At 49.5% G+C, this 27,816-nt stretch overlaps 10 protein-coding genes across 27 annotated transcripts; 5 read left to right on the top strand and 5 right to left on the bottom strand.

Annotated features, from left to right (window-relative positions):
• The first annotated feature begins 28 nt into the window (after window positions 1–28).
• Window positions 29–1,463, top strand: FOXG_08332 (uncharacterized protein). The gene is made up of 2 exons (XM_018387222.1): window positions 29–213; window positions 272–1,463. The coding sequence occupies exons 1-2, from the start codon at window positions 211–213 to the stop codon at window positions 725–727; spliced, it is 459 nt and encodes a 152-aa protein (XP_018245042.1). The 5' UTR covers window positions 29–210; the 3' UTR covers window positions 728–1,463.
• On the bottom strand, window positions 721–3,350 carry FOXG_08331 (uncharacterized protein). 3 transcript variants are annotated; one of them, XM_018387221.1, is made up of 3 exons: window positions 2,120–3,350; window positions 1,490–2,029; window positions 721–1,434 (listed from the first exon to the last, which is right to left on the bottom strand). In XM_018387221.1, exons 2-3 carry the CDS (start codon window positions 2,025–2,027, stop codon window positions 1,277–1,279), a joined length of 696 nt encoding a protein of 231 aa, XP_018245041.1. In that variant the 5' UTR covers window positions 2,028–2,029; window positions 2,120–3,350; the 3' UTR covers window positions 721–1,276. The 3 variants fall into 3 exon arrangements, with proteins under 3 accessions (XP_018245041.1, XP_018245040.1, XP_018245039.1); XM_018387220.1 differs by having other exon boundaries at window positions 2,084–3,338; XM_018387219.1 differs by having other exon boundaries at window positions 1,490–3,350.
• A 1,378-nt stretch (window positions 3,351–4,728) lies between these two features.
• Window positions 4,729–7,957, bottom strand: FOXG_08330 (uncharacterized protein). 4 transcript variants are annotated; one of them, XM_018387216.1, is made up of 5 exons: window positions 7,489–7,957; window positions 7,013–7,197; window positions 6,889–6,964; window positions 6,476–6,840; window positions 4,729–6,422 (listed from the first exon to the last, which is right to left on the bottom strand). In XM_018387216.1, the coding sequence occupies exons 1-5, from the start codon at window positions 7,531–7,533 to the stop codon at window positions 4,952–4,954; spliced, it is 2,142 nt and encodes a 713-aa protein (XP_018245036.1). In that variant the 5' UTR covers window positions 7,534–7,957; the 3' UTR covers window positions 4,729–4,951. The 4 variants fall into 4 exon arrangements, with proteins under 4 accessions (XP_018245036.1, XP_018245038.1, XP_018245037.1 ...); XM_018387218.1 differs by having other exon boundaries at window positions 6,889–7,197; XM_018387215.1 differs by having other exon boundaries at window positions 4,772–6,422; window positions 7,013–7,957.
• Window positions 7,958–8,022: 65 nt separating this feature from the next.
• On the top strand, window positions 8,023–10,628 carry FOXG_08329 (uncharacterized protein). 3 transcript variants are annotated; one of them, XM_018387212.1, is made up of 3 exons: window positions 8,023–8,355; window positions 8,412–8,767; window positions 8,819–10,628. In XM_018387212.1, exons 1-3 carry the CDS (start codon window positions 8,227–8,229, stop codon window positions 8,889–8,891), a joined length of 558 nt encoding a protein of 185 aa, XP_018245031.1. In that variant the 5' UTR covers window positions 8,023–8,226; the 3' UTR covers window positions 8,892–10,628. The 3 variants fall into 3 exon arrangements, with proteins under 3 accessions (XP_018245031.1, XP_018245033.1, XP_018245032.1); XM_018387214.1 differs by having other exon boundaries at window positions 8,023–8,767; XM_018387213.1 differs by having other exon boundaries at window positions 8,412–8,841.
• Window positions 8,942–10,576, bottom strand: FOXG_08328 (uncharacterized protein; the record flags this gene model as incomplete). Its single annotated transcript, XM_018387211.1, has 1 exon — window positions 8,942–10,576. The coding sequence occupies one exon, from the start codon at window positions 10,574–10,576 to the stop codon at window positions 8,942–8,944; it is 1,635 nt and encodes a 544-aa protein (XP_018245034.1).
• Window positions 10,629–14,102: 3,474 nt separating the features above from the next.
• On the top strand, window positions 14,103–16,378 carry FOXG_08327 (uncharacterized protein). 3 transcript variants are annotated; one of them, XM_018387208.1, is made up of 3 exons: window positions 14,103–14,453; window positions 14,508–15,187; window positions 15,325–16,378. In XM_018387208.1, exons 1-3 carry the CDS (start codon window positions 14,340–14,342, stop codon window positions 15,563–15,565), a joined length of 1,035 nt encoding a protein of 344 aa, XP_018245028.1. In that variant the 5' UTR covers window positions 14,103–14,339; the 3' UTR covers window positions 15,566–16,378. The 3 variants fall into 3 exon arrangements, with proteins under 3 accessions (XP_018245028.1, XP_018245030.1, XP_018245029.1); XM_018387210.1 differs by having other exon boundaries at window positions 14,103–15,187; XM_018387209.1 differs by having other exon boundaries at window positions 14,145–14,453; window positions 14,508–16,378.
• Window positions 16,379–17,119: 741 nt separating this feature from the next.
• On the top strand, window positions 17,120–22,185 carry FOXG_08326 (aspartate aminotransferase). Of its 4 annotated transcripts, XM_018387207.1 has the most exons (4): window positions 17,120–17,734; window positions 18,402–18,902; window positions 18,993–19,052; window positions 19,431–22,185. In XM_018387207.1, the coding sequence occupies exon 4, from the start codon at window positions 19,884–19,886 to the stop codon at window positions 20,499–20,501; it is 618 nt and encodes a 205-aa protein (XP_018245027.1). In that variant the 5' UTR covers window positions 17,120–17,734; window positions 18,402–18,902; window positions 18,993–19,052; window positions 19,431–19,883; the 3' UTR covers window positions 20,502–22,185. The 4 variants fall into 4 exon arrangements, with proteins under 4 accessions (XP_018245027.1, XP_018245026.1, XP_018245025.1 ...); XM_018387206.1 differs by having other exon boundaries at window positions 18,412–18,902; window positions 18,993–22,185; XM_018387205.1 differs by having other exon boundaries at window positions 17,120–18,902.
• A 1,003-nt stretch (window positions 22,186–23,188) lies between these two features.
• On the top strand, window positions 23,189–27,546 carry FOXG_08325 (uncharacterized protein). Of its 6 annotated transcripts, XM_018387203.1 has the most exons (5): window positions 23,189–23,429; window positions 23,487–23,538; window positions 23,590–24,514; window positions 24,573–24,872; window positions 24,936–26,517. In XM_018387203.1, exons 1-3 carry the CDS (start codon window positions 23,261–23,263, stop codon window positions 24,431–24,433), a joined length of 1,065 nt encoding a protein of 354 aa, XP_018245021.1. In that variant the 5' UTR covers window positions 23,189–23,260; the 3' UTR covers window positions 24,434–24,514; window positions 24,573–24,872; window positions 24,936–26,517. The 6 variants fall into 6 exon arrangements, with proteins under 6 accessions (XP_018245021.1, XP_018245019.1, XP_018245020.1 ...); XM_018387201.1 differs by having other exon boundaries at window positions 24,573–26,517; XM_018387202.1 differs by having other exon boundaries at window positions 23,590–24,872.
• FOXG_08324 (nonsense-mediated mRNA decay protein 3) lies at window positions 24,522–26,150 on the bottom strand (the record flags this gene model as incomplete). Its single annotated transcript, XM_018387197.1, has 2 exons — window positions 24,522–26,007; window positions 26,083–26,150. 2 exons carry the CDS (start codon window positions 26,148–26,150, stop codon window positions 24,522–24,524), a joined length of 1,554 nt encoding a protein of 517 aa, XP_018245023.1.
• Window positions 26,526–27,494, bottom strand: FOXG_08323 (pre-rRNA-processing protein ESF2; the record flags this gene model as incomplete). Its single annotated transcript, XM_018387196.1, has 1 exon — window positions 26,526–27,494. One exon carries the CDS (start codon window positions 27,492–27,494, stop codon window positions 26,526–26,528), a length of 969 nt encoding a protein of 322 aa, XP_018245022.1.
• Window positions 27,547–27,816: the final 270 nt, after the last annotated feature.

Here is a 27,816-nt window from a genome sequence, read left to right as displayed (position 1 = left end):
GCGGCAACGCCAGCGCAAGGCTGCCTTAAGCTGGAGCTTTCATCATCAACCGCATGTTGAGCCTCCATCTATCAAACAATCCACCCGCCCATCAACGTCGCATCATCTCCTCCGCGGAAACGGCCTCAGATAACACCAAAGTTCTAACCTAACGTCTCATATTTCTTCCACCGAACTCACTTCTTCCAAGCAACAACCACGTCCCACAAAATGGTAAGCTTCAGCACCCATCCATCCTCTACATCATGAGAGCTAACTCTTCCCTCCAAAGTCTCAAGCAATGCGTATCGTCCCCGGCAACTCCAACGCCCAGACCTACACTCACATTTCGCACACATCCTCCGCCCCCTCCGCCCCGGGCATCCACGATACTCTCCGCCACGGTGTCGGCGCATCCCCCTTCGACTCAAAGTCCACACCCGCCTCTGCTCATCCCCTCGAAGCCCGCCTGAAGAACTGGGAGGCTACTCAGGAGGCTCTCAAGATGGAGACACTTCGACGCACCTACGGCATGGCTGAGCCTATTCGACGTGGTATGGAGCTCAAGATTGTTCAGAAAGGCGAGTGGCGGCCCATGGCCCTCGGCAATGGCCTCCCCAGCGTTCACGAGGATATTCTTAGGGGTCGTGATGCTACGATTACCTGGGAGGATGTATTCACTGGCGATGAGACAAGGGCCGTTGCTGGATTCCACGACGAGATGGAAAAGAAGCTCAAGATCCAGTAAACAAGCCGGCTGGCTGTCTCGAAGGAAACGACGACATAGCCATCTCCTTGTATACCATAATTACAACACTTTAGACAGGCTCAAGAAAGTTAACGACCAAGAGAACCACCGTCTGTTCTTCTGCTGAGAAGATGAGACCATGCAATCGCAACATAAATGCTTTCTATACTGCTATGAATGCGCTGTGATTGATAACGCGTCGACAAATATGCCGAAGAAAAAGAAGATTACAGAACAAAAATACAACCAAACCCATAACTCAGAATACACGATGATACGCCAATGTAGACTCCGGTGTCCCCGTCTCCCACACAGCAGAATCGTCGTACGCTTCTGCTGATAAATACAATAAACCAAGGAAAAGTTATAAGGAATGAATGAGTGTCACCCGAATGCTCATCAACTAAAGTGAAGACTATGGTGGCTAAAAAGACCCCGCCGACTCAAAACGTTGAGTGCATGAGAGTCTTTGGACTTGGCTCTTCTCGTGAGAGCATGCGTTGAGCAGTCAGTCTGGAAGTTGCCTGTAGTAAAAAAAGTGGCCTTCACTTATAAAATGATACAGCAATTGCTGTCCCGCGAACGTTGGCCATCACCGCCGCTCGATGAAAGGTTCTTATTTCCCGCCTTGGGTTCTTCCTCGTCAAGATCCTGTGGCCGAATGCTCATATGTACAACATTGGGGCTCTCGGTTGAAAGTTGATATTCTATGAGGTGGTTAGCAAATGATGCCCCTTGTCTCAGGTCAACAGCGCGCCTTACTTTTCAATTGCTCCTTATCATCTAGGAGCTTTCCGAAATGAATGAGTCTAATGCTGCTGGGACTTGCTGGTTTTGCTTCCCAATCACTTCGCCATTCGCGCAATATTAATTCCTTGAGGGTATAAACGCTGATACTGAAGGGATCCGGAAGGCCACTCTCCGTCTGGTCTGGGATATCCACGCTCCTCCGACTCAAGTACTTGGCATCAATCTTGTACGGATGTCGGCTTCCTGAAGTAAGGAGAAGGGTAATGTTGCAAACGGGTCCGTCGGAAGAACCCCCCGAAATTTCTCTGATGTCGTCCACAGCAGGTCCGATGCCCAGATTCGAGTCTTGCTTAGTAGGTGGTGGAGGAGGAGCTGTATCCTTCTCCTTTCCCTTCGATGAGGCTGCTGCAGTGGCTGCTGAGTTATCGGTGTTCTCGGACGTAGCTGGCACAGCAGTAGACAGTGCTGGTTCAGTTGTAACGGTCTTATCGGCGGATTCGGGGGCGTGATCGGCAGGCGCCTGCTCGGAGGACTGGGCAATGTTTTCCATGGCTACCGCATCGTTAGGCTGTTCGAGCCGTGAAGTTTCAACTGGCGCAGCCTTACCACCACTCATGGTGGAGTCCGCTGGAGCCGACATACTGGGTGAAGGGTGATGGCGCGGTAAGGATGTGATCTGAGGTCACACCACGCAGAAAAGGGAAGAACGCGAGAGGAGGAGCGGCGTAAACGAGTGGTTCGTTCGCTAGCAATGCGATTCGATGCGAATTTTGCGACTATTTGAGGATGTCGGATCAAAGATGCGTATGAAAATGAGGAATGCGAAAGTGGATGGAAATGGAGATGTGGATGAATGTAGTCGGTATCCGTAGCGTGGCCAGGTCTCGGGAGCAAAAGTGAAAGACGTCAAGTTCGCTGGGGAGATGGCTAAGGATGGATCGCCCAGGCCGGGGGCCGCAAGACCGGGGGTGGGGCAGTGAATGGCCCGGAGTCTCGTCCACTCAGATAAAACGCTCAGACATAGAGCAGATACAAATGCAACGCGACAACCAGGCAGGGCAGAGTTGAGGAACGCGGGTCTGCAGTACGTAGTAGCAGTGAATCGCTTCGTGGTGCAGCGCTGTACTCCAAGGCAAGCTAATGGGGAGACAGTGAGCAAGTGAATGAACAAGCGAAGCAAAACAAAGCAGCCAAGGAGCCCTGGCGGCCAGCGGCTGGAGCGTGGAGCCTGTGTGGAGTGAGAGACGGTGCAACAGAGTGGACTTCTCTTCTCTCTGGTGGTGTCGCGGTCGCTGGACGCTTTGCCTGACAGGGAACGGGGAACGAGGGGGCGCTTGGCTTGAGCTAGGTAGACGACTCCCTTGCAATTGTCGGAAACGATAAAGTGACAATGACGAGAGACAGACAGAGACCGAGACAGGCAGGGCGACTCGGCAGTGAAAGGGGCCGCGCTGCTTTGTTGACAGTTGTTGTCGATCAGTTCAACCAAGCCGGATTCGAGGCACACAATTGATGGCAGAGATAACGAGGCCGTTGAGAATACCGGCAAAGTCGGTTACCGGATACACGATAAATCCTGAATGCGAGAAACTGTAAGAAAGCCAAGATAGCTAAACAAGGTAAGTTCCAGCCCAGACCGAGGTGACGACACCAAATACAGTGCTGTATCCGTGATCTGTAAACTACTTGGCGGGCAGATATTGGCGCTCACTCAAAAAGTTCAGCGAACCGATTTGTGCCAGTCGGAGATATTAGTTATTCGGTGATAAGAATGAATCGGACGGTATGAAAGCATTGTTTGCTTGGTCCCGTTTTGTTTGTGAACAAGACAATGGCAAGACTCGTGATAAACAAAGTCAACGGAAGTGACTCGCCAAACAAACCTACCAGGCGCAACGGACGGCTAGCGAGGTACCTTAGGTGAGGTGAGGCAGTTGCCTTCAGTTCCGTTCGGTTAGGTTTACTGGTAAAACGGAAGGGAAGGTACCTGGCTCTACTACACAACCTGAGTCGGGCAGGTACATAAGCAGTAACAAAGTCAGTAGAACGCTACCTCAGCGAATGAATTCACTCAGAACATGACGCTTCTAAGGAAATCCTATAGTATAGGTCATCTCCCTTCTAGAGCTGGGAGTCCTTTTATTGAAGAATTTCAGGTTTTATTCATTCCATGTGGTTGGCAATCTGAGCAAGATGCCATGGTGTACATACGGAGTTTATTCTCAGCGGTTGATAAGGTAAAAGCCACTGAAAGGTAAGGTAGAAAAGGTGGCGGATACGGAAGCCGGCTGTGCCGCTTCCAGGCGACTTAGCCCAGACCAAGCAGAAAGGAAGACCCCAGCGCAAGCCATCTGTTTGGCACACTGTATTTCGACTAAGAGAAAGCTATTGAATATGGGAGAACTATCTTACTCATGACTAGGACAAATATGATGAATAACTTTCGTCTTATCTCTAACGGATGAATTATTTACGATAATACTTCAGTGGCTCTTAGATAGATTGCTCTTTTGGCTCTTATGCTTACACTATTAGGCTGTATTCATGAATCAGTGAACCACTTACACGAAACGTATCGTATTCTACCTACCAACCAATCCAACATAAGCTATAGCCAATAGTTGCGTATTCAGCACATCTAAGGGTCCTCATCTGGCATGCACCCCTCAAGATCTCATCACTGCTGGTATGCCTCGGAGCTTGTTCCTGAATCCCCAAAGTTCCACCGAGAAAAAGGCACAGGGAACAAAAAGGCACAGGGAACACCCTTTCCAACGGTCTAGTACGGCCGCTCACACACCGATACATCGGATATATCCCGCAGAAGACCACGGATTCGCCCACTTGCATACATTCAGAAGGTCCTTACAACTCACCAACGACATGTCTCTCCCCACTGTCTTTATAGATCAGACCAGGCCAGACCAGCAAGCCAAGTCTCAATCTAGCGTACTCCAGACTTCGCCTCAACCCCCCTGGTCAGATGTGACCTCTCGGGGGATGTTTTGGATACAATGGTAGGCTCTGCTAATGTGCTTCGCCCCAATTGGCATTTGGAATAAGGTTATCGGGCCCAGCCGAATCGAGTCTACGCCGTTCCCCGGAGCAGTCACCCGCAGATTCCTCCCTTCAAATCGAGAATGTGAGAAAGATGGGGTAACGGAGAAATTTGTAGATAGCCTCAGTGTTAAGTGGTAAGATTCTGTGACTGAGTGTGTCAAAGCATGCCTAGAGTATCATGAAAAAAAACTAGAAAAAAAAAAAAATCAACATTTATCATAACTTGTAAATATGAGAATATGTAATAATTTCATGCAAGTATGAAGCAACCCTTGAGCGGATCCTGGAGCTGGACGCAACGCCAGATTGTACTCCCACAAGTTCCATCACAAATTCCTGCCTAATACGGATATGCTTAAACGGCTTGGCTTCTGACTATGCCTCCCATCGCTAGTATACAAAGGTATCACTCACTCATAGCACTAACAAATCACCATTGCTGCCAGCACCCTGAGCTGGTTGAAGAACCGCTTGAGGTGCATGTGCGCTCACCACGTATCCCGTCGAGTGGCCATTACCTCCTCCAAAGACATCATCCCCTTGATCATGCATCGGTTGCATCTGCTGCTGCGTTCCAATACTTGAAAAGTAGGCATCTGCGTCGTTGACTGCTTGCGCGAGGTCCCCTTGACCATTGCCTGATGTCGGGTTTCGGCTTCTTGGATCAATATCTGTTGCCGCTCCGGCGTTGCCAAACATGCTTATGCTCTTTTGGCTGTCTGCAGCAACAAGGAGGTTTTGCTTCTGCAATGCGGGAGAGTCCTGGAGTTTGCGAGGTCGAGCAGATCTAAACACGGTCTGCACCGGCTTCAAATAGACCGTGGCTAGAGTTCCCACGTTTAGACACATCTCCTCTAGCGTCGTCGAATCGAGTCTTTCTGACTCAGCGGTAATCGCTGGCTTCTCCCCCATCACGATCTGCTTCGCCGCATTCATATCTGTAGACAACAAGCGCCAGTACATATACGCTCGGTCTCGAAGATCAGGATTATCCGTCTCTTCAGTTGCCCACTTCAAAACCTTGGGAACCAATTCTTGACCCTTGGTTGGTCGCTGGATGAACAGCTTTACTGTAGCTGTGAGCAAGGCCAGCTGCACTTCGACAGGCTCCTCTGCGAACGAGTACAGGAAGTCTTCTAGCAAGGCATCGCTGTTCTCAATCCGATCTGCGTATTGGCCAATGACCCAAACCATGGCTGCCTTGGCCTCCGGTTCATCCAGAGAATCCAGATGCTCGCAAAGAGTGCTGATGATGGATTCATATTGGTTGGGGTACTTTCGGAAGATGTTTCGGATAACCACCGTAGCTTCCTGCACGATATATGTGATCTTGGTTGCCACAAGCTCGAGGAGCAAGTTGATGCATCGTCGTGCAGCTGGCTCAATTTTAATTGCCAACTTACCGATAGCACGTACTGCCTTGCGGACGAAGTGAACATCAATTTCAGTGGCATATTCTCGCAATTCCGTCAACACCTCATCGATGTTGTCCTCGTTGGCAAGCATGAAGATAAGTTCCAGCTTTGTGACCTTGACATAAATAGGATCGTTGTACTTGCAGAAAAAGACACGTATATCGTTTCGGAGCACTTCCGGTCGTCGCTGGAGAATCAACAAAGCATTTCGCAGAGCGAGGTACTGAACCTCAGGACCCTTGGCGAGAAGTGTGACCAGGGGTGGTGAGAGCTTCCTGCAGAGAGCCGAGATTTGCTTCTGATCGGCGATATAATTCATCAGATACAGAATCACCCGAATGCAGGTCAATACGACCGACGAATTAGAATGCGACAGTCGTGGTGATATCCGTTCCGCTAGGAGTACCGCTTCTCCGGATTCTTGTGGCACATAGGACATGAGAGCCTCTAGGATATATGTCTGACCCCATCTGTTGACACAAGATTAGCGACAATTACACAAATGTACTGTGATTGATCTTACTCGGAGCAATCAGGGAGAATGGCCACCATTTTGGAGGCATTGCTATAGTCAATGGTAAGTTTGATGGCGTCACTGCGTTCCCAGATATCCATGAGTCCAGCCAGAGCGCTCGCAACAACTGTGGGGTTGTCATCCCGTAGCAAAGAGTTCAAACGATCAATGAGGTCTGAGTTCTCCACCATATGTCGGTCATGGTCGTAAAGTTTGGCGACACAGAAGGCAGCGGTTTTTCGCACATATGGGTCATTATCCTTCAGCATATGCTTGACTATTGGTACAGTAGCCTCAACAAACTCTCTGACATGAATGTAGGACATTGTTCGGAGAGCCAGTGCCCGTACCAAAGGGTTGTGGTCTTCCATATCCTATACTTTGTCAGTACTACTCCTGGAGTGGTCTTAGGTTAAACTGACATGTTCCAGTACAGGGATTGCCTTTACAGCAATCTCAGGTCTTATCCTGGCATAGTTGACCAGAAACAAGAAGCACCTATTTAACATAAGCCTCTGAGCGAGTTCCAGATATCGAAATGCTTACATCTTCTTGATTTCCAAACTCTGGATACCCATGCATCCAATGATGTCGGGGAATAGTGCAACCATGTCATTATTACTCATGGTCATATTTGCGACAATCTTCTTGAGAGCAATCTTCTTGCCTGTATAGGCCTTGTCCTTTTTCCCTCCACTGTTAAGCTCGAGGCGTAGCTCGGCAACTTTGCCCTGCATATTATTTAGTCTCGGGCCATCATAAAGTGACTTTGGGGGCATATATGCGAGAAACATGGCGGCCATCACATGGTTCGCGGCGCTGCGACACCATGTATCGATAGTGACATTGAACAAGAAGTATGATCTGATGCAACCAAGGCTTTTCGCGCAACAAGGTCTGCGCAAAAGCAGGAGGGGGTAAAGGAGACACAAAGTCGAGTTTCAGTGAAGTGGAGGTTCAAGGACTTATAAGACCTCAGGTCCTACGAGGCTGAGACATGATAGAAGGACGGGAAGGCTTACTCGAGCAAACAATTTGGAGTCCCCTCCACCGGCGGAGCTCGACATGGTGTTGTACTTGTATCCCAAATAAAGACTATACGGCGACTGGGACTGGGTTTCGGTAACGTTGAATGTGGAATAGTCGCCCTATGCCTGACAGCCCCTCACTTTGAATTCTTCCAAGTATTTTCAGCCGTCTTTTCGATATTCACAACCTAATTGGGCGGGGATGCGTTGCCCAGCGTAAAGAATGTCGTAGAGGGTGGATGGTGGATGGCAGATAGGAGGGGATGGTCACATGTGCGCCAGATGCCAACGGTTGCAAGGCGCTGTGATGTCGCTTCTCGATCGTGGATTATCGTTACGGGGCTTCTTTGGACTTGAGGAAGCAGGGTAGGCGCTGGTTTCCTCGAATTTTGTTTGCGACGTTTATTGTGATCGTATTTTGAACCTTTACGTCTCGAATCGGCGGCGTCGGAGTTGGGAAAGGGGATCACTAGACTCGAGTAATGTAAGCCAAATAGGTGCTGATAAGATAGTGGGTTGCAATTAAGCCGAAATTGCAGCTGCCACAGCTACGCCACACGTCGAATATGCCACATGGGGGGTGGGCTACAGTCATCAACTTAACCCAATCAATCCACGTCAACGTTTCCTCTGCGAGCGTCCAACATCAACCATTAAACAACCTTGCTTGCGAACTTCAATTCGAGACCTTCAATCTCTATCAGCAACTTTCGACAGCACAACCGATATATCATGGCTGGCCCATCTGCCTCCCCTATCTGGGTCTCTCAACTCGAGAGCCCTCCCGCTGCCAAGTCCAAGCAATCTGGCGTTCAGGATCCTCCTGGTTTTAGCTCCGGAACAACCGTCACCAACTCCAAGGCACGCGCATTCTCTATCGCGCGATCGAAATGATCAAAGACTAACACAGCAAACAGAAGAACAAGGATGCTGTCAAGGTTCAGCCCCGCAAGCCCCCGACTACCGCCGAGATGGAAACCTTGAAGCTCAAGAAGGCCTGGGAAGTCGCGCTGGCTCCTGTTAAAGGTCTTCCCATGACCGCCATCATGATGTACATGTCGGGCAACTCTCTCCAGATCTTCAGTATCATGATGGTCTTTATGGCATTCAAGAACCCTTTGATGGGCTTGATGAACACGAACCAGGCCTTCGAACGCTTCCAGTCAGAGTCTCTTTCCTCCCAATTATTGCAGGTCAAGTTTGTGTATGTGGTATGCCAGCTGGTTGCGCTTGGTGTCGGAATTTGGAAGATCAATGCCATGGGTCTATTACCGTAAGGATTTATCTCCGTATGCACCATTCTTACACTACTGACACTGTCTAGAACAACACGATCCGACTGGCTGATGTGGGAGGCGCAAAGAGAGCCTCTGGAGTTCGCTGTGGCAGCTTTATAACCTGTCTATTGATACGATAAATGACTAGATAATTAATTGGACTTGCAAAGCTATGCCACATTCATTGCTTCTCTCTTTGCTTTGGCTGCCCTCCATCGCATACCTCTCTTGTCAACAAGTCTCAAAGCCGGGATCATGGCCAAGTTCAGTAAAGCAAGAAACGTGAAACACCACCCTCTACCCATTCCTGCGATCATGTGGTCAATGGCCGCCGTCGCTGCAGCTCCAAACATACATCGCACGAGGTTATTAGCTGCAGTTGCTGTAGCTGGAGCATGTGGGTTAAGATCAACAATAAGGGTATTGAGAACACTGAATGAGGTTGGAACGAACATGCCGATAAGGAAGACAAGGACCAATGGGACAGCAACTGAAGTTTCAACTTGCAAAGCCCATCCATACCCTATAAGTGTCGCGATACCAGCGAGGAGCGTTGGATAGACCGGCTGGATTCGCGCAGTCTCGATTGGGAACTTGCCCAGATCATCTCCCCGCTTACGGTTGATAGTGAAGCCAATTTTCTTCGCAATTCGTCGATAGTTCCAGTCCAAGACGTATCCTTGACCAACAACGGCCAAAGCGCAGCCAAATCCGTAAGGCAAATAGCAAAGACCAACCTCAAGATCGTTATAGCCGTACGTCTCTTTGAAGAGTGTTGATAGGGTAGCCGCCACTAAAATGAAAGCCAGGTAGATGATGGCATTGATACATAGAATAATAGCCATTTCTTTGTCAAAGACAATGTAAAGCGTCTTCAATGGGTTGGGAAACTTCAACTTCTGCTTCGGAATACTCTGGCTTGTAACATCTCCTCGGTGGCTGTAAAGATCAAGTAGTGACCTGTTCCATTTTGGTGGTGCTATCGAGCCATTGCCAACGACTTTACGGCACGTCTCGGGAGCGGAGAAGATAAAGGGGATCATCCAGACACCAGAGAAGATGGCACAAAACCAGAAGATAGCAGGCCATCCAAGGTACTGGCTCAGAATACCACCCAGGACTGGCCCGAGAGCAGGCCCAACATTGATTCCGGCTCCAACAATGCCCATATATTTTCCTCTTTCAGCTGTCGAGGATATATCCGCTACCACAGCAAAACCAAGAGCCAAAGTTCCACTGCTGCCCGCACTTTGAACACAACGAAGGATCAGTAGCGCAACAAAGTTACGTTGCAGGGCCAAACCAATGTTTGCACATATATAAATCAAGAAGGCCAGTATATAAGCGGGTCGACGCCCGGCCATGTCGCCGAAGTCGCCGAATATCGTTGGCGATAGTCCCTGAAATATCATATAAGACGTCAAAGTGAGGTTGACAAGTGACACAGATATGTTCAAATCTTCGGCTATAGGGGGAATAGCGGGGAAATATATGTTGGCCGTCATAGGCGAGACGAAGCTGGCTGCTGTGACCAAAGCTAGGATCCATCTTTTTGTGTTCTTTGAGAAAACGCTGTATGCTGGACCGCTTGAGACTCTGCTCATGCTCTCGGGATCACCCATTATCGTCTCGTCGGCTTGAGTTGTTGATACATCATGTGGCGATCTGCCAAGTTTCTCGGTATTGTTGTTATCGAGGCCCCCAAGAGTCTCCGACTCAGTGCTCTGTATGCTGATATCGTCATGGTCATGTCTCGGTGGGTTTCCGGTGTTGGAAGAGGGCTGGTTTTGGCTTTTCTCTTTCATCTTCGCTGAACGGAAGGATGGAATATACAACAAACATGATGAGACAGTCGCCGAGAACTGGAAGACAAGTCTTTTAATACTACCTAACAATTTGCCCGCGATCGGAGAACATTCTCCATCGGTGATAGAATATTTATTTCCGGTTGTCTTGGCTTCTATTCCCGTAGCCAACCGGCCGAAGTTACGTTCACGGACCCGGCGTGTCTCCACTTTATGCCGAGCTCCGCTCCGATCCGCCTCCTGAAGATATTTTGAGTCTCATACTCAATTTCGTCGGTCTGGCCGTTGAATCAAGAAAATTTTCAATGGAAAGAATACTCAAGGCCTTCAGATGACTGATATCTTCATAATCCTGCAATACCATCCAGTCTTTCGGTAGGTCGAATCGAGTCAACCTGATTAGCCCATCGCGTACCTTGAATGTGTGGAAGCTGAGAGACGATCTTGATTTGTAAAAAGATCGCGAAGCGTGGAGGATTAGAGGGTCCGTATAAGTTTCGAGTGATTGCAAATCATTACAAACTAGTAAAGTGGTTGCATCACAGTTGAAGCTTGGTTTGTTCGGCATTCAAGGTTGAGCTCGATGACTAAGCCACGTGGAGCTTTGCTCGAAGGGCGTCAATAGGTGCGCACCTGGATGCGCACGTAAGTGTCACGTGTTGCGCACCCGGTGCGTCTGTAAGGGAGTTATGTAAGCCCAACACCCTTGTAGCTACCCCTTTCCCGTTGATAAAGAGCCTCACTTCGCCGCGCAACGATCTACTCAAATCATCTCTCCTAGAATGAATCCAGTTACAGCTACTCGTCAATTTTCTGATGACTGCCTGCCTCCTGAACGCGAGTATGGCTCTCGGGAAGCCCTACACGCCGCGATCAATGCATGGGCAGCTCCCAGGGGCTATGCGTTTGTCACTGGGAAGTCGAAGAAAACAGAGAGCGGCAGACGAATTGTTTTCTTCAGCTGTGACCGTGGAGGAGCACCTCCAAAGGCCTCGGGCGTACGGCAACGGTCAACTACAACACGGCGTACAGGGTGTCAATTCTCAGTCCTTGCGAAGGAGGCCTTGGATAAGACAACGTGGCGCCTTACACACCGTCCTGGCAGCGAGTTTGCCCATCACAACCACGAGCCAAGCACAAGCATGTCTGCACATCCAGTCCATCGTCAACTATCCAATGCAGATAGGTCAACTATTAACAACCTTGCAAACGCTGGTGTAGCACCGAAAGAGATCAGGTCCTACCTACGTCAGAACACAGAGTCTCATGCCACCCAGCAAGACATCTACAACTGCATTGCACAAGGCAAACGAGACCAGAAGAAGGGCCAGAGCACAATCCAAGCTCTTGCTAATGAGCTTGAGGCTGAGGGTTTCTGGAGTCGAATACGCTTCGACGAGGATGGTCGGGTTACAGCTGTGTTGTTTGCCCACCCAGAGTCGCTAACATACCTTAAGTCATACCCGGATATACTTATATTGGACTGCACATATAAGACAAACAAGTATAGGATGCCTCTTCTCGATATCGTCGGTGTTGATGCCTGTCAACGATCATTCTGCATCGCCTTCGCCTTCCTCAGCGGCGAGGAGGAGAAGGACTACATCTGGGCGTTAGATCGGCTACGTTCAATGTACGAAGCCTGTAGCGCAAGGCTGCCATCTGTGATCCTTACAGACCGCTGTCTGGCCTGCATGAATGCGGTATCTCATTGTTTCCCGGCTGCAGTATCGCTTCTATGCCTTTGGCATGCCAACAAGGCAGTCCTGCGTTACTGCCAGCCAAGCTTTATGCGTCATAACGATGCGGCTCAAAAGCCTCAAGGCCACCAAGAGTGGAAGGACTTCTACGGAAGATGGCATGAGCTCGTGGCATCGGCAAATGAGGAGACATTTGAAGACAGGCTTCAGCAGCTCAAAGAGCGCTATGCTTCAGCTCACGCCCGGGAGGTCGCCTACATCATCGAAACATGGCTTGACCTCTACAAAACAAAGCTCGTGAAAGCTTGGGTTGATCGGTATCTTCACTTTGAGAATGTGGTTACATCTCGAGGCGAGGGTATTCATCAGCTCATCAAGGTGTACCTTGATACTTCCCAGCTAGATCTCTTTGAGGCCTGGAGGGCTATCAAGCTGGCGATACTTAACCAAGTAGCTGAGCTCCGAGCAAACCAGGCGAAGCAGCAAATCCGAACACCCATAGAACTCTCAGGGAGTCTATACAGCATCATACGAGGCTGGGTATCTCACGAGGCATTGCGGAAGGTTGAGGCGCAGAGAAAGCGGCTCCAACAGGACAGACTCCCTGCCTGCACAGGAGTCTTCTCAGCAACGCTTGGGCTCCCTTGCGCTCACACAATTGAGCCTCTTCTACAACAAGCCCAGCCGCTTCAACTACACCACTTCCATACGCATTGGCATCTTCAACGAGAAGGAAACCCTCAATTGCTCATAGAGCCCCGCCGTCAGTTCGATCAGGTGCCAGCTACGTCAACATTGCCGAAGACTAGCACTCAGCGCGAGCCATGTGCATTTGAGATCGTCGAACAAGCATCACAGACGAGAGCCAACCCCAAATGTTCAAGATGTCATACACAGGGCCACAGGATGAGCTCAAAGGCATGCCCATTGCGATATGCGCATCTTGTATCTCCCTCAGCTTCTACAGCGCCCCCAAATACGCTGCCGCCATCGACTACACCAAGTTCGGCTCAACAGCCAGTTCCCGATCCATCCTTATGCTCAATTTTGCCACAGCAGCAGGTAGCGCCGCCAGCGGCACTATGTGATCAAGAGATGGTGCCGTCCCCGCCAGATATAATAGCACTGCCATCCTCATCAGCGGATGTACCTCCACCACCAGATATGCCGCCATCGGTACCAGCGTCTGGGCCAGACATACGCTATGATGACCCTCGTGCTATATATGATCGATATATTGCAGCACGGATGGCATGGTATAACAAGCTGCCTCGAGGTAGCTTAAAGACTAACCAGGAATATCGAAAGGCAATGGGCCTCCCTCAACGCTACGATAAGACAAGTTACAGCTGGTGTTTGGATTATAAGCAGATGGGTAAGCGATGCACATCAACGATACCTGGACGGGAGTGGACTAAGGAGGAGATGATGGCGTACTTGGATTGGACCAGGGTAGAAGATGAACGTGTGGAGAGGCAAGTCGCCCAGGAGATGGGCGACAACCCTCTGGCGAACAGGCGAACAGGCATGAAGGAGATTTGGAAGAGGGTTGAGCAGGACATGATCGACCAACAAGCTCTGTACTCGAACGATAAACTGGCTGAAGACTGTATCATAGTTACTGCTTAGATTATTATTAACGCCTACATTACTTATATCCCAATTATGGCACCGTGAGAAAAAATCTGTATAGCAGAGCAGTTCGTCATCTAGAGATTAGAAGCAATACAATAAAATACAATAGGCTGGCTGGCATACAAGGGTGTTGGGCTTACATAACTCCCTTACAGACGCACCGGGTGCGCAACACGTGACACTTACGTGCGCATCCAGGTGCGCACCTATTGGCGCCCTTGCTCGAAGTGCGTCAGAGCTTCATACCAATGCAGCCATGGTGTCTACAACAACCCTGGACCGTTATTGATGAGAGAGCTTGACTCGAATGCTCAGACAAAGCCTCGAACCCCTCGGTCGTAAATCACACAAACTGAGGAACTTGGGTTCACCAACAGCTTATCCTTTCAGTGAAAACATTCGTCCTGGGCTAATTTGGAGTACACGCCATGAATGTCACGGTCACTTTCAATGAGCTCCTGCGGGAACGAAATGCGCCGGAAACAAGAAAACGTGTCACCTTGGATGCCATCGATGGTTTCTTAAAGGAGGCATATAGGATTGTAAGCCATACGCTTCTGTTCGGCCTCACTCCCAAAGCTGATTAGTATCTCTAGAATTCTCATATCACCAGCCTACATCGAGAGCTTCAAGATGTTCGACAAGCTTATTTATCGACTGCGCAGCCACGAAAGACACATAACCGAGTCGCAAAAGAACAAACACGTGTGCTTACAGATCGAGACCGAGAAGAAGTCGACGCCAATGCGAAACAGATGATTCGGGAGTTGAATGCTGGCATTCGTGCTCTCGACGAGGCTGAACAGTTACGGCGTGAAACTGAATCAGCTATAATCCGAAAGAAATATGGAGGCCTAGGAGCTTTTGGAGCATGGGCTTCAGGTGGTATAATCAGCAGCAAAACAGAGGAGCATGCAGAAGCTGAAGCCAAGGCACGAGATTTGGGAATTCATCGAGATAGTATTCTCTGGTTTTTACGACAACGACTCGAGCTATGCTGTCGAACGCAACAAGAAATGATGGAAACACGTCTAAAACGCGAGTTGGAGAAGAACCGCAGCATGCTTTCAAGATCAGGCGCCACCATTGCTGGAGACTTTGCGGAATTTCCCCCATCTGCCCGACAAAACTCCCAAACAGCCCCTGCTGCACCGATCCCTATGTCCGAAGACGGCCAGTTCCCGAGCCAGGGGTTGACAGAGGAACAGATCCAGATGTTTGAGCAAGGGAACCAAGACATGATGAAGCATTTCGAGAATAGTTTGGACAAAGTCAGGTACGTGTCATATGTCCTCTCGATCTCCATCGGCACACCTTTGCTTGGTTGTATCTGCGCTAGAGTACCAAGCGCAAGCGCCACCCCATGGGGAAGGGAAGTTTGTTCAGGCATATGAGCTAACACTCGTACGACAGAACTGCTGAGAAGTCGTTACTAGAAATAGCTGAGCTGCAGTCACTTCTCGTAAACAACCTCGCCACACAGTCAGCGCATATAGATCAGCTTGTAGCAGACTCGTTTGCAACTACGGAAAACGTGGGCGGTGGCAATAAGGAATTAAAAAAGGCGACACAGCGCGCAAGTCCAGCAAAGTATACATTCTTTGCAGCAAGTGGGCTCTGCGCTTTCCTTGTGCTTTGGGATCTGGTGTTTTGAGTTGGCAAACGAATAAAAGGGTATGCAGACATACTGACACCTAGGCATTAATAGCTGGCAGGGTGTGGGAGCCGCAACCAACTACATCTCTATGCTATATACTAAGCAGGTAGTCAAAGACGGAGCACATGTATGTGCCTTGTTATGTTCATCTTCGTAGTACCTAAGGAACTCATGAGAAATGCATGGCCTGAAGACGAACACCACTTTGAGTTGGAACATATCCTCACTTCAGACTGAATTGACCATAACTGTGAAGAGTGAGACCATGGGCTTGCCAGTGTATGGACCAGTAAAACGGACGTCCGGAGCAATGAAAGAGTTTTGTATTGGCATTTAAGTTGAAACCGGTGTACTTTGATGTACCCATTAATGACAACCCCTTGTACGCAAGGACCCGAAAAGAAACGTATGTATGGCTGATCAGAGACAAAAGCCATGTATCAATCTCATGATAATGAGAGGTATTTCTTTGCTGTATCGATTTCAAATTGTTGGCCGCTGTACTTGAACGGTACTCTGCATAATATGGACTTGGCAAACCCTGCGAAATCAGAAGATTTCATCTCACACCGGCAATCTTCCTATAGTATCTAAGATTCAAATTAGACCTCTTTCCTCGTTGAATCAACTGGCCTCGTCTTCCAGCTCTGGCTAGATCAAACATTCGATAATGCAAAGACATACGATGCAGAATGTTCTGTCACCCAATAACGCTGGCGGGTAAACCGGGCCCAACGCCGGGACCCTCAAAACCTTCTAAGGATTCAGGGGCAATTCAAGATTTACAGTAGATGTAGATTTCAATGGGAGATGAACCTCGCATAGACATGGCAAATACCATTCCAATCTACAGAGTCAGTCATACGACTAATCAAATCCATCATGTTACGTTTTAGCCGGGCGAAGTCGGAGACGCGTGTGTAACTGGGCGCTGACGCTGGACCAGCTATTACCCAACAGTGCGTTCTCAAGCCCCGTGATGTTTTGTCTAAGATTTTTACTTCCCCGTGACAGGACGGTAACGGGGCGTCCGGGGCCGCCAGAGCCACCCGGTACTGTACTGGCAATGCATGCGTGCTGTAACTTGTCTAAACTGGTAGGTAGGGAAGTGAATCGAAGGGGTCTGGAAGAATGAACCGGGTTCTTTTTTTCTGGGGAACGGATCCATTTGGAGCCTTGGTTAGTAGGGGAGGGGTTTGGGGAAGAAACTGGAGAGATTTTGACGTAAAATGTCGATCCAACTCAACAGTCATGAAACTTGGGTTAACATGTTACGGTATGGTAAGTTATGGAACGGTGAGAGCTAATTAAAGTTATCATCCGTAATGCTAGATGAGATATTTTAGATCAGATTCAAACATGTGAGTTCAAGGGACCACAGATCAGACCACAAGTGAATTAGAAACTTGATAACCAGTTTCAAAAGTTCATAGATTCTCTCCGCAAAAATTGAACATGGGATCAGTTACTCGAACGGATAAAGACAGCACTACGTCAGCCTAGCTCCGTAATCTAAACTCACCGTCACCCATGCCAAGTAAAGTAACGAAATGTACGAAAGAGTACATACCTCGGTGAGGTTACGGTTGTCGGTCGGTCAGCTCCATTACGCGCGTGACGTTAGACTGCAAGGAGCCGAGGTGACCTCGCAGACCAACCTAGGCCTAGGTATCGGTAGGCAATTACAACGGGGAGCTCTGATATTGACGTGATGGAGCTTCACAAGCTTTTTCACAAGCTCGGGAAGTGTTTTCGGTATACCTGTTTGAGGACAAAGCATAAAAGATTAGATTGTCGCAATCCAAGGAAGAGATAACAGTAGTTATTGAAATTCTGCGAGCATAATTTAAAGGCCCGATCACAACTCTCTACAACTGACGATTTCATTGTCAATTGTTTCACGATCTCTGCGCAAGCTCAACAGCTGTACTGTCGCATATTCAATCCAATCGCAGATTCGTACTCGTCTCCATTTGAACCGCACAAGCTTTCGAGTCCGACCGTCACGAAGCACTATTCTTCGCCTGTTATCATCGTCTGCTAAGGCATCGAATACCAAGCCTATTTATATACGAAACAGCTTCAAACAGACCAGCTACCCGTTGGGATCGTCTGAGAAAAGAGCGAGGGAACTCCAGGAACCACAAAGGTACAACAGCTTCAAAGGTGAGTTGTCAGTTTCTTTACAAACGCAAGAGGAAGTTTCCTATGTTTGCCCTTGGTCCGTTAGGCCTGTCCCTGTTGGGTCGCGAGTTGAGCTCGAGTCTGAGTCAACCACAGCCGCACACCCTGGGAAACCACAAGCACAAGCACAAGCGGTTTGCGGTTCTGTTCTGTACCTGTATGGTACTGAACCTTCTACCCATGCAACGATAGCATCAACAAGCAGCAAAAGAGCCCACCGCGAAAGTTGTCCGGTGAGCTCAGCCCACCTTCTACCTCTGTTTGGCATCGGGTGGCATGCCCCTTCCCCCGAGAGCTCCAGTGGTCCGGAATCACGGCGCCCTATTTGCCCGCCTGCAGCGAAGTGCCTGGGGGGATATGACCAATTGTATCAGGCCAGAATCTGGTTTACGCAACAGTCATAGCCATGGGGCCTTGTGGATATTCAGTGCTTTTGCCCGGATAGAGACCACCGAGTTCTTGAGATAAGAATCGTTGGGCTCTGTAAGGGACAAGTGCCTCGCAGCAATGATAGTCTCGAGTCCCGAGGCTCTTACACGGGAAGAGTGTTGAGAGACGTTTCGGAGGCGAATTGAAACATTTCCTCGTCAATTCATTGCCCAAAACAGTCTCTTATTAACTGGCGCGTTCCGTCACTTACTGACAAAAGTTGCTGTTAGGTACCTTTTTTGTTTTCCCCAAAGACGCACACTCCTACAGGGGCCTCTCACCTCAGTTCACCTGGGCTCAGGCTCTTTCGCATTCACCCGCAAGTCCACCGACCTCAACTTAAGAGACACACCCCCCTGGTTCCACCCAGACCACCGGACACGGCGCCGCAGGACCCCAAGGCCCCCTCTTCCTTACTTCCTTACCCCCCTAAATCGAAAATCCTCAGGGCCGCAGCCCACTATGACACCCTCAGTGAGCACACCCCGTCAGAGTCAGTCTGGCAGCAGCAGCTCAAGCTCAAGGAGCTCCAATCCGTACCCCGCCCCACCTACTGTGCGCAGGCTGAACTAAATCCCGCCACATTGTCTAATTTTCGTCCGTGCCAACCCAGACGACCCCAGATTTCCCTGCCGAAGTCGTGCCCCAGGCTCCTGAAGACCCTCTCTTTGGTCTTGCACGAGCTTACAAGGCCGACAACAGCCCCAACAAGATCGATCTTGTAAGTAGAAGCCCTCCACTACAACCTTTTCATCTGAAGGGTCTCCAAAGTATGATTGCTCCTGCTAACCTATGCTTTCTTGTTGTTTAGGGTATCGGTGCTTACAGAGACGAGAACGCAAAGCCCTGGGTGTTGCCAGTCGTTAAGAAGGTATGATACTCTTGCGCACACCTCGCTGCACTTCCCCCTTCACGGCATTGCCGGTCACCCTCCCTCAGTCGCATAACCTTCCAAGCCTCAAACCCCCAGATCGCATACACCTGTATTGCGCTCCACGAACACATTGCTCTTCAGGCATTGCCCTACCCGGATGACGCTTCCGAAGCGGATCCGTTCAAGCTCCAGTCTGCCTCATAACCCTCCCATCATTGCGATTTTCGGGTCATGGGGTCAGCAGCTTTCCACAATGCGCTGCCTGGATCCTTCTCATGCAATTATGCGTCACAACATGCCCCAACAGCCCCGCCGCCACGACTTGCGCGCAAACCTTGAGTCTTGGAATTTGAGCTAACCCCACGTGCGTCACAGGCTGATGAGATCCTCCGAAACGACCCTGAGCTCAACCACGAGTATGCCCCGATCGCGGGTATTGCCAGCTTCACATCCAAGGCCGCCGAGCTGGTCTTTGGCGCTGACTCCGCCGCCATCTCAGAGAAGCGCTCGACGACATTGCAGACAATCTCTGGTACCGGTGCCGTGCATTTGGGTGCTCTCTTCCTAGCCAGGTTCTACAAGGGCAACCACACTGTCTACCTGTCAAATCCCACCTGGGCGAACCACCACCAGATCTTCAAGAACGTCGGCCACTCAATTGATACCTACCCTTACTTCCACAAGGAGACCAAGGGTCTTGATTTCGAGGGTTTCAAGCAGACTCTTAAGTCCGCTCCTGAGGGATCTGTCTTCGTTCTTCATGCTTGCGCACACAACCCCACTGGCGTTGATCCTACCCAGGAGCAATGGACTGAGATTGCTGCTCTCATGAAGGAGCGAAACCACTTCCCCTTCTTCGATACTGCTTACCAAGGCTTTGCCTCTGGTGATCTCGTCCGCGATGCCTGGGCTATTCGATACTTTGTCGAGCAGGGCTTCGAGCTTGTTGTTGCCCAGAGTTTCGCCAAGAACTTTGGTCTCTACGGCGAGCGTGCCGGCTGCTTCCACGCCGTTACCGCCCCCGCCGGTGATGCCTCAAACACTATCACCCGTATCGGCTCCCAATTAGCTATTCTCCAGCGATCCGAGATTTCCAACCCTCCCCTGTATGGTGCTCGCATCGTCAGCACTGTTCTCAACGATCGTGACCTCTTCGCCGAGTGGGAAGAGAACCTGCGCACAATGTCAGGCCGCATCATCAGCATGCGCGATACTCTACGAGCCAAGCTTGAGGAGCTCCAGACCCCTGGCACCTGGAACCACATCACGGATCAGATCGGCATGTTCAGTTTCACTGGTCTTAGCGAGTCACAAGTGATGAAGCTCCGAGAAGAATTCCACATCTACATGACCAAGAACGGTCGTATCAGCATGGCTGGCCTCAATGACAACAATGTCGACTACTTTGCCAAGGCTGTTGACAAGGTAGTAAGAGAGTCTGCTTAGATCTGTATAGATTGAGGTAGAAGTTGAGTGTTTGAGAGATGGTGTATGAAACTCATGGGACGTGGTCGAATACAAGACCCTGGAAGAAACTCGGCGTTGGGATTACAGCTTTACCATTATTATCGCACCTGTCATGAAGGGGACTCTGCAAAAAGCACTGGACGATCCTTGTTTATGCATGCTGTTGACAGCTTTTAATATACCTTGACTGCAAGCTAATGCATTTGCATACTCAACTACTTGGTTCTATCTTTCTATACATGATGTAGTGTGATCATGGTGCAGTAAAATAGAGATCAAGGTAGCGCACTTTCTTTGGTTATCATGGATCGAGGGTGCTATCTTGGCGTACGCCAGACCTTGACCCGCAGATAGCATGAACACCTTGATGCCGCTTAGAGAAGGGCGATATGCGATATCCAATACGAGTCTGTGATTGGCCCGCCTCTCACCTTGGAAAGACAGGAACTTCCTGCTTCATTAGGTAAAATTACTATTCTTGCTGTAGCAGTAACCAAAAACGGACGCAAGCACGGGGATCCTACAGAACAACTCGACAAGAAGAGTCTGGGCGACCTCCATAACATAGAATTCGGGGAAACCTCGCCGTCTCGGGGTGGAAGGCGCTGTCTTTCTCTATGTGTTCTCCGGGCTTTCAGTGGTATCTATCGGCGGCGCGCGGTATCGAGACGCCGATTCACCGTGAAGGGAGGGTATGGGAAGAGTATTGCCGCGCACTCCCTTTCCCCCCTGCCACTATCTCCCGTCTGGGGAAGAAAAAAGAAGATGTCTGGCTTTTTTTTCATGGAGAGTCCACCCCCGCATGTCGCGATGCAATTTTTATCCTTTCCCCGCATGGGAGCCGCTCGCTTGTCCGGGGACCAGGGGGGGCGTGTAGTAACCAATTCCTTGATAGTCGAGTCCAAGGTCAGTCATGAAAGAAAAGATACGGGGGAAACCGGCGGAAGGGAAGTTTTTGACGGTGGACACGGAGTCTCGAAGCGAAGCATTGACTGGGGAAACGGTGAGATACCTTGTAGAAAAGCTGACCGTCTGCAATAACTTGCTGTTTGTTCAGTTTCCCTTATGTCATGAGACAGGCAACTTTACAACATAGGATCCATACAGAGCCCCGGCAAACCCCGAGTATCATGAAATTGACTGAAGCAATTATATCGTAGAGTCAAAAACTGTGAATCGTGCCTTGGGCTATTACACAATTGCGTGTCCACTGCAGCGGGTCAGGAAAAAGGTACATTGAGGAACTTGGGGAATTTCGAGACTATCGACGGGATTTGTCCGATACCGGGGGAGGGTGTGTGTGCCAGCCTGCCAGCCCTGGAGTGAGGGAAAGGGAATAGGATCCATATCATGGGGTAAGAGAAACGTTAGTTGGGTCTCGCAATTGAGGATGTACCTCGCGTATGGATATGGTCAAGATGGAAATAGTCCGGTGTGAGGAATGGCGTAGGGCACATGACTGTTTCGTTATCTGGGCCTTGTTCCTAGGTAGCCAGTCTAGCGTTCGGTTAGACATGCAGAATTGGGAATCCGATTTCTAGTCAAGGTCCTGAGGAGCTAGCTGAGGAATCATCAAGATAGTCATTTAGCCGCGTTGGGTAGTGTTTAGATAGAACTGCCACCGCATAGCATACACTTGGTGCCGCCGTAATAGAGTGTGTCCTTCAGGGTATTGAACAGGAACGATAAATGGCTTAAGATTATACAAGACTTGAGAAACTGCCTTAAGACTGGCGGCTTTTTCTGACCTGATAGTACACTCTTGGAATGATATGGGCTTCCGTGGGCGGTCACAATCTTGATCTAATAACCACAGCCAACAGTACACTCATGCTCACACCACTCAATGGCTTCCCTTGGACTAGGACAAGATCCATGTGGCCCAAAATAGATATAGGATGTTTATTGCTTTATCCATCCGGCAGAGACTCCGATAATATGGTGGCCCCTTTCATTCTCAAGAGACAGATCGCGACTGATCGACTTACAAGTCCTGCCATACCGCATCTTCCCAACATAGTAGGCCAGATAACAAAATACGGTGATTTTTTGCTCTTTATGGATGACTCAGATAGTCAGCAATAAGTCACAGGTCTAAACATTATCAGATTGTGTGTCAAGCACAATGAAGATTGAGCGGTAGGATCTGGCATTCATGCTGACTCACTTGAGAATGCTTTGCAAGGGACTATCTATCCGCCATTCTCTCTTTTCTATATGCGGTGGAGGAGTGCTCGATACAGCAAGCAAATTGACGAAAGGATGCACATGGGTAATGCTGAGGCAAAGAGCATTGGTTTGCTGGCATGTTTGTCTAACATGGGATTCACTCAGCCTCTGATTTAACAAAGTGTTATGAGAAAACAGACAAAAGTGTTTAGACGTTTGAGCTAGTCTTGCTCCAGCATTGTTTTCTGGCGATCCTAGATCAACCTACTTGCCTATATAAAGTGAAAAACATTTGCGTCTCTCTCACAGGCAACGACGATCTTACACCTCTTCCATTTTACATGCCAATAAGAAGAAGAAGAAACAGCATACGAGCTTACTGTAGCTCACCACGACTAAATTCAAAATTCCATGAGAGATTGTGAGTTGTATGCCATCTTACTTCATTTGAGTTTGATGGGTATAAGTGCAAGGTAGCTCTCGTTTAGCTCAACACTGCGCTGCCTAAAGTGGCAACCCCCACCACTATCCAGCTACATTCTCAACCTCACCAATAATGAACCTCAGCCATGGGGAGAAAATTACCATGGAAGACTTCCTCGACTCCTTCGGGCCCTGAAAGGAAAACTTCAGTGAAGTCGGAGAGTCCACTACCCACACCATCACGAGCGCTCCATCCAGGTACACCCTCAGCATTCCGTAAGAAACCGCGTCGCGAGCGCGTGATAGAGGCAGAAGGTATTCCAGACTCAACACTTTCATCAAAACCGCAAAGAAACCGACAATATCATACAGATACCACACGCAGTCCTTCAACCTCGCCTCCGCCAGAGCCACCTAAAGAAAGGTCCATCTCACTCCCAAACTCACACTCATACCAAACACTGACCAGACTCAGATTCATGAGACCAGGCCTCGACCACGATGACCGATATCGTATAGTGGAAGACGAATTCGTTAACATGGCTCACCAATTCACACTTCACATTCATGCTTCTGAATACAATCGTTTGAAGAATTTGGCTAAACACCAAAACGCAGACACAATCCGTGAGATTGAAAGGCCTGTAGTCGGCGCGCCAACCCTCCTTACACGACATCGTCAGGAGGACGTACGTCGCAATGCCAAACAGCGCAAGCTCTTAGGTAATGACGCAAATGAGAAGAAGGACTCTCCTTACGTAGGGTCAAGTCTGCAAGGTCTCATGGAGAGTCCCAGAAAGGAGCACAAGTGGATATCAACAGGTCTAGCTGATACCGCAGCAACGAGAGCTTCGGCGGGTTTCAATTCACAGAAGATTAGCCCGCTACGGTTAAAGCAAGGATCCAATTCATCTTCAACAAAGAGGAGGCAGATCTCTTTGGGCAATGACGATGAGACCGATGATGGAGATGACTTGGATCCAACTACGCCCTCACGCACCGCAGCTACAAAGGCAGCACGCACGACGCATACACCCAGTCCAGCCATGCCACGATCAACTCCTCGCACACTGAAATCAGCTATGAACACAACTTCAAGGTCGGGCTCTAGCGTTAAGCGACCAACAACAGCACCTGGAGGAAGCGAAGCACGTAAGATAACCAAAAGCCGCGATGCTCAAGAACACATCGATGATGACGATCCTTTTGGGATCAACAAACGAAGAATTCAGCGCCAAAAGTCAAGGGAACAGTTCCGCAAAACGGAAGAGAAAACACCCTCTAAATCCTCACTCGACGATATTCCTTCATTCATCTGAGCACATTCACCATCACGAAATCTCAACGGCGGTCCAACAGAGCCCTATTGCATGGAAATCAAATCAGTTCTTTTCATTCATGCAAGCCCTATTCTTGCATTGGCCGATCCTCCATTGTAAGCTCATCAAAGTCATCCAGCAACTCATTCATATCGACGTGAGGTGCCTCATCATCCTCCTCAGTCTCAGCCACACTCATCTCCTCCTCGGCTCTCTTCTTAGCCTTATACAGGGCGAGCGTAGCACGGAGCTCCTCGTCTTCCTCGACATCTCGCAAGAACTGCTCGTACTCTTGATCCAAGCGTTCTTGGTCTGCCTTCTTGGGAAGAAGCTCGCCCTCGTCCTTGTCCATACGCTTGAGCTGCCAGTTCCTCTTGCGGTTCTTTCTGCGGCGGGGATAGTGCTTCTTGACTAGCACCACGTCAGGGATTCTCGATGAGTATGTGTTCGAGCTCTCGATCTTCTCGTATTCGGTGTTGTTGAAAACGGTTCCGGCCATCAGGTAACCCATAGCAGAATCACCGGGCTGGAGGAGTCGACCCAAGTGAGTCCTTGTGAAGTATGTTCGGTCATTTGAACCAAGATCTGAGGCACGAGCGACTGTGGCTTCGGCAAGCGTCCACTTGCCCTTCTGGGTTGCTGTGCGGTCGATATCCATGACAATGAACTCAACGAGCTCATGCGTATCGGTGAGAGATAGGAAAGGAGCTCGCCAATAGATGGGTGAGCTGATATCGCAAGTCTGAAGGGTCTGAGGGTCCAACAGGTACACAGAGGTACCGATCTTGTGGCAGAGGAGGAGAGGTGAGATGTTGCCGTTTTGCTTGGCCATCTTGATAGGCAGAGCGACCAAGTCGTCTTTACATATAGGCACCAGCTCGGCCGAATATGTGAACTTGTACGACGACTTAGAGGTGTGGGTATCGTGAGAGATAAGCTCCTGCGACGCCTTCACCTTGACAGGCACCACAGAGTTGAGGAAGTCGATGAACTTCTCAGCCTGGTTCTTTTGGGCGAAGAAGAAGTCGATACCATCCTTGGCCTCCCGAATGTTGAGTGTATCTTTGTGTGCGCCGTGCTTCATAATAAGCTGCTCGAGGAAAAGGAAAGTTCGCTTGTGAAGGACCTTTTGACGAACTTGAACAGCAGCTCGCCAAACGTTGGCAGTGTACGACTTGGCACACTCAGGGCACTGCTGGTACGCCACCACATACACAACCTCGAAACTCTGTTGAAGCAGCATACCATCTTGGACGGAATCCTGGATTGTGATCTTGACCTTTACTCGTCGCGAGTGAGGCTCGGTCCAGATAAAGCTCGCGTCCACGATACGGACTTTGTTCAAACCTCGAAGTTTCTTGAGGCACATGGCTAACAATTCGCGGGATTCGGGGGCGGCAACGATCCAACTGTTGGGGGGCATGAGCCATCGGTCGCAATCTCGGCAGAAGTTGAGCGTCGCCTCTCGCTGGACGCCTTGGGAAATGTCTACAGTAAGCTTGATACAGTCGTAGCAGAGAGCGCCGCTGGAGGCGGTTCCATCGATCGGGGCACCGCAGTTGCAGCAGAGAATACTGAAGAAACTCGAGTTAGTATTGCGCCCAAGAATGGAACGAGTGCGGGGTGTTAAAGGAAGACCCAAGACTTACGTAGCAGAGCCCTGCTGCTGAGAGACAGGGGCTATAGAGATAGGCTGGTCATCCAGATCCATCGACATGTTGGGCAACGATGTCGTGTGAAATTTGATGGTGTTGTTTGGGTGGAAATGAATGATGTTCAGTGACTTTTAGAAATCCTAGAGTGGGAGAATTTGGTTCGCCGCCGCTTGATAAGCGCTTATCGGTGGGCAGAAAGGATATTTTTTTTGCAGGCGCGGGGCAAAAATTGGAAAATGCAGGTGGCATTCTTTCCTCAGAGTCATAAAGTTCAGGGTCCACTTGGCTCCATGAGATTTGGTCATGCCAATCATTGGATGGCCATCATGTCTTAAATGGATTCTATATCTTCAAAAGTCGTGGTTTTGATAAATTCAGGTATTATAGACAAAAATGCAAAAAAGAAAGAAAAAAAAGAAAAACAATGGCTATACAGATCAGAAAATCTTGCTTAGTACCCTCGTCACCTCGGCTGGTTGATCTTCCACTTCCGTCTTCTTCTTCGCCAGAGGAACTTGCTTGAACGATCTCTTGACTTGTCGCACCGAGTCCTCTCCCTCTCCCTCGCCATCTGCCTTCCTCTTCTTGGCCTTTGCCTTGGCTTCCATGCCGTCCAGCATCTTTGCTTTCTCCACGTTCCTGACAAACTCCTTGTTCTCCTTTGTCGACTTGCTGATCTCGGCTCTCATGCGGCTAGCGCGCTCAGCGTTCTCAGCAGCGATTTGCTCTGTGAGGTTGTGCCATTTGAAACCCTTGAGGTATAGAAGATTCCATAAATCGTCGTGGTAGTAGCTGCCCTTCTTACCGCCAATGGTGCGCGCGTTGAGAAGATCGCATACAGCCTTGGCGTCCTTCTTTTTTGTGAACTCGACCCATCCTTCGGTATAAGATCGCTTCTTGTTACCGCCAGCGCGAACGCGACGGGCATGTGAGGCTGGGTCTTCAGGGGCAAGGAAGATGCGGTTAATGGTTCCGTAGGGTTCGAGGAGAGAGCGCAGCTTGGCGGGCTTCATGAAGGGTGGTATACGGGAGAGGTAGACGACGCCTGACTTCTTGATGGCGGCTTCGGATGCGACGAGGTTCTTCTTTGTCAATGTTCTTGTGGCATCGGGCAGCTCTGTCGAAGTTGTGTCTTTTGATTTGCGCTTTGGCTTTTCCGGTTTGTCATCCTCCTTCTCGCCCTTTGCTTGTTTATCTAAATCCTTTTCGGCCGGCTCGCCCTCATCGTCGCTGGCATCGCGCTCAATGTCGCTACCCATATCATCCTCATCGTCCGAGTCAAGTTTCCGTCGCTTGGCGCCTCGGCCACCCTTTTTCATATCATCATCCTCGGAATTGTAGCCAACATCGTTCTCTTCATCGCTATCGGCCGTATCGAGAAAGTCGTTTTTGGTTTCGGGTGCCATGATGAATGCGATTGGCAGCAATGAGCTTGAGCTGTCTCCAATGTGAGGCCGGAGAATCCAGTGTCAAAAAAAAGTAGTCCCTGGCTGATAAGATAAGCTGTGGTCGCGCTAGACTACAGGGATCTGAGTTTGAGTTTGAGACGGTCATGTGACTTGGAGGGGTAACCAACGACGTCACTGATAAGAGGTTTAGAGGGGAAGAATTGTTCGAGAAGAGCTTTGCAGCAGGTTAAGGTATAGTACTATGTAAAGGCATGTTATTTCCGGAAGCATGATGTTCAAAATGGACTATGAGTATTGGTACAGAATTAACCTCGATGCG

The sequence above is a fragment of the Fusarium oxysporum genome, chromosome 2 (genome assembly GCF_000149955.1).
Source record: "Fusarium oxysporum f. sp. lycopersici 4287 chromosome 2, whole genome shotgun sequence".
Taxonomy (NCBI): Eukaryota; Fungi; Ascomycota; class Sordariomycetes; order Hypocreales; family Nectriaceae; genus Fusarium; species Fusarium oxysporum.
Note: the sequence above shows the minus strand (reverse complement) of the source record. Positions and strands in the feature narration are given on the sequence as shown.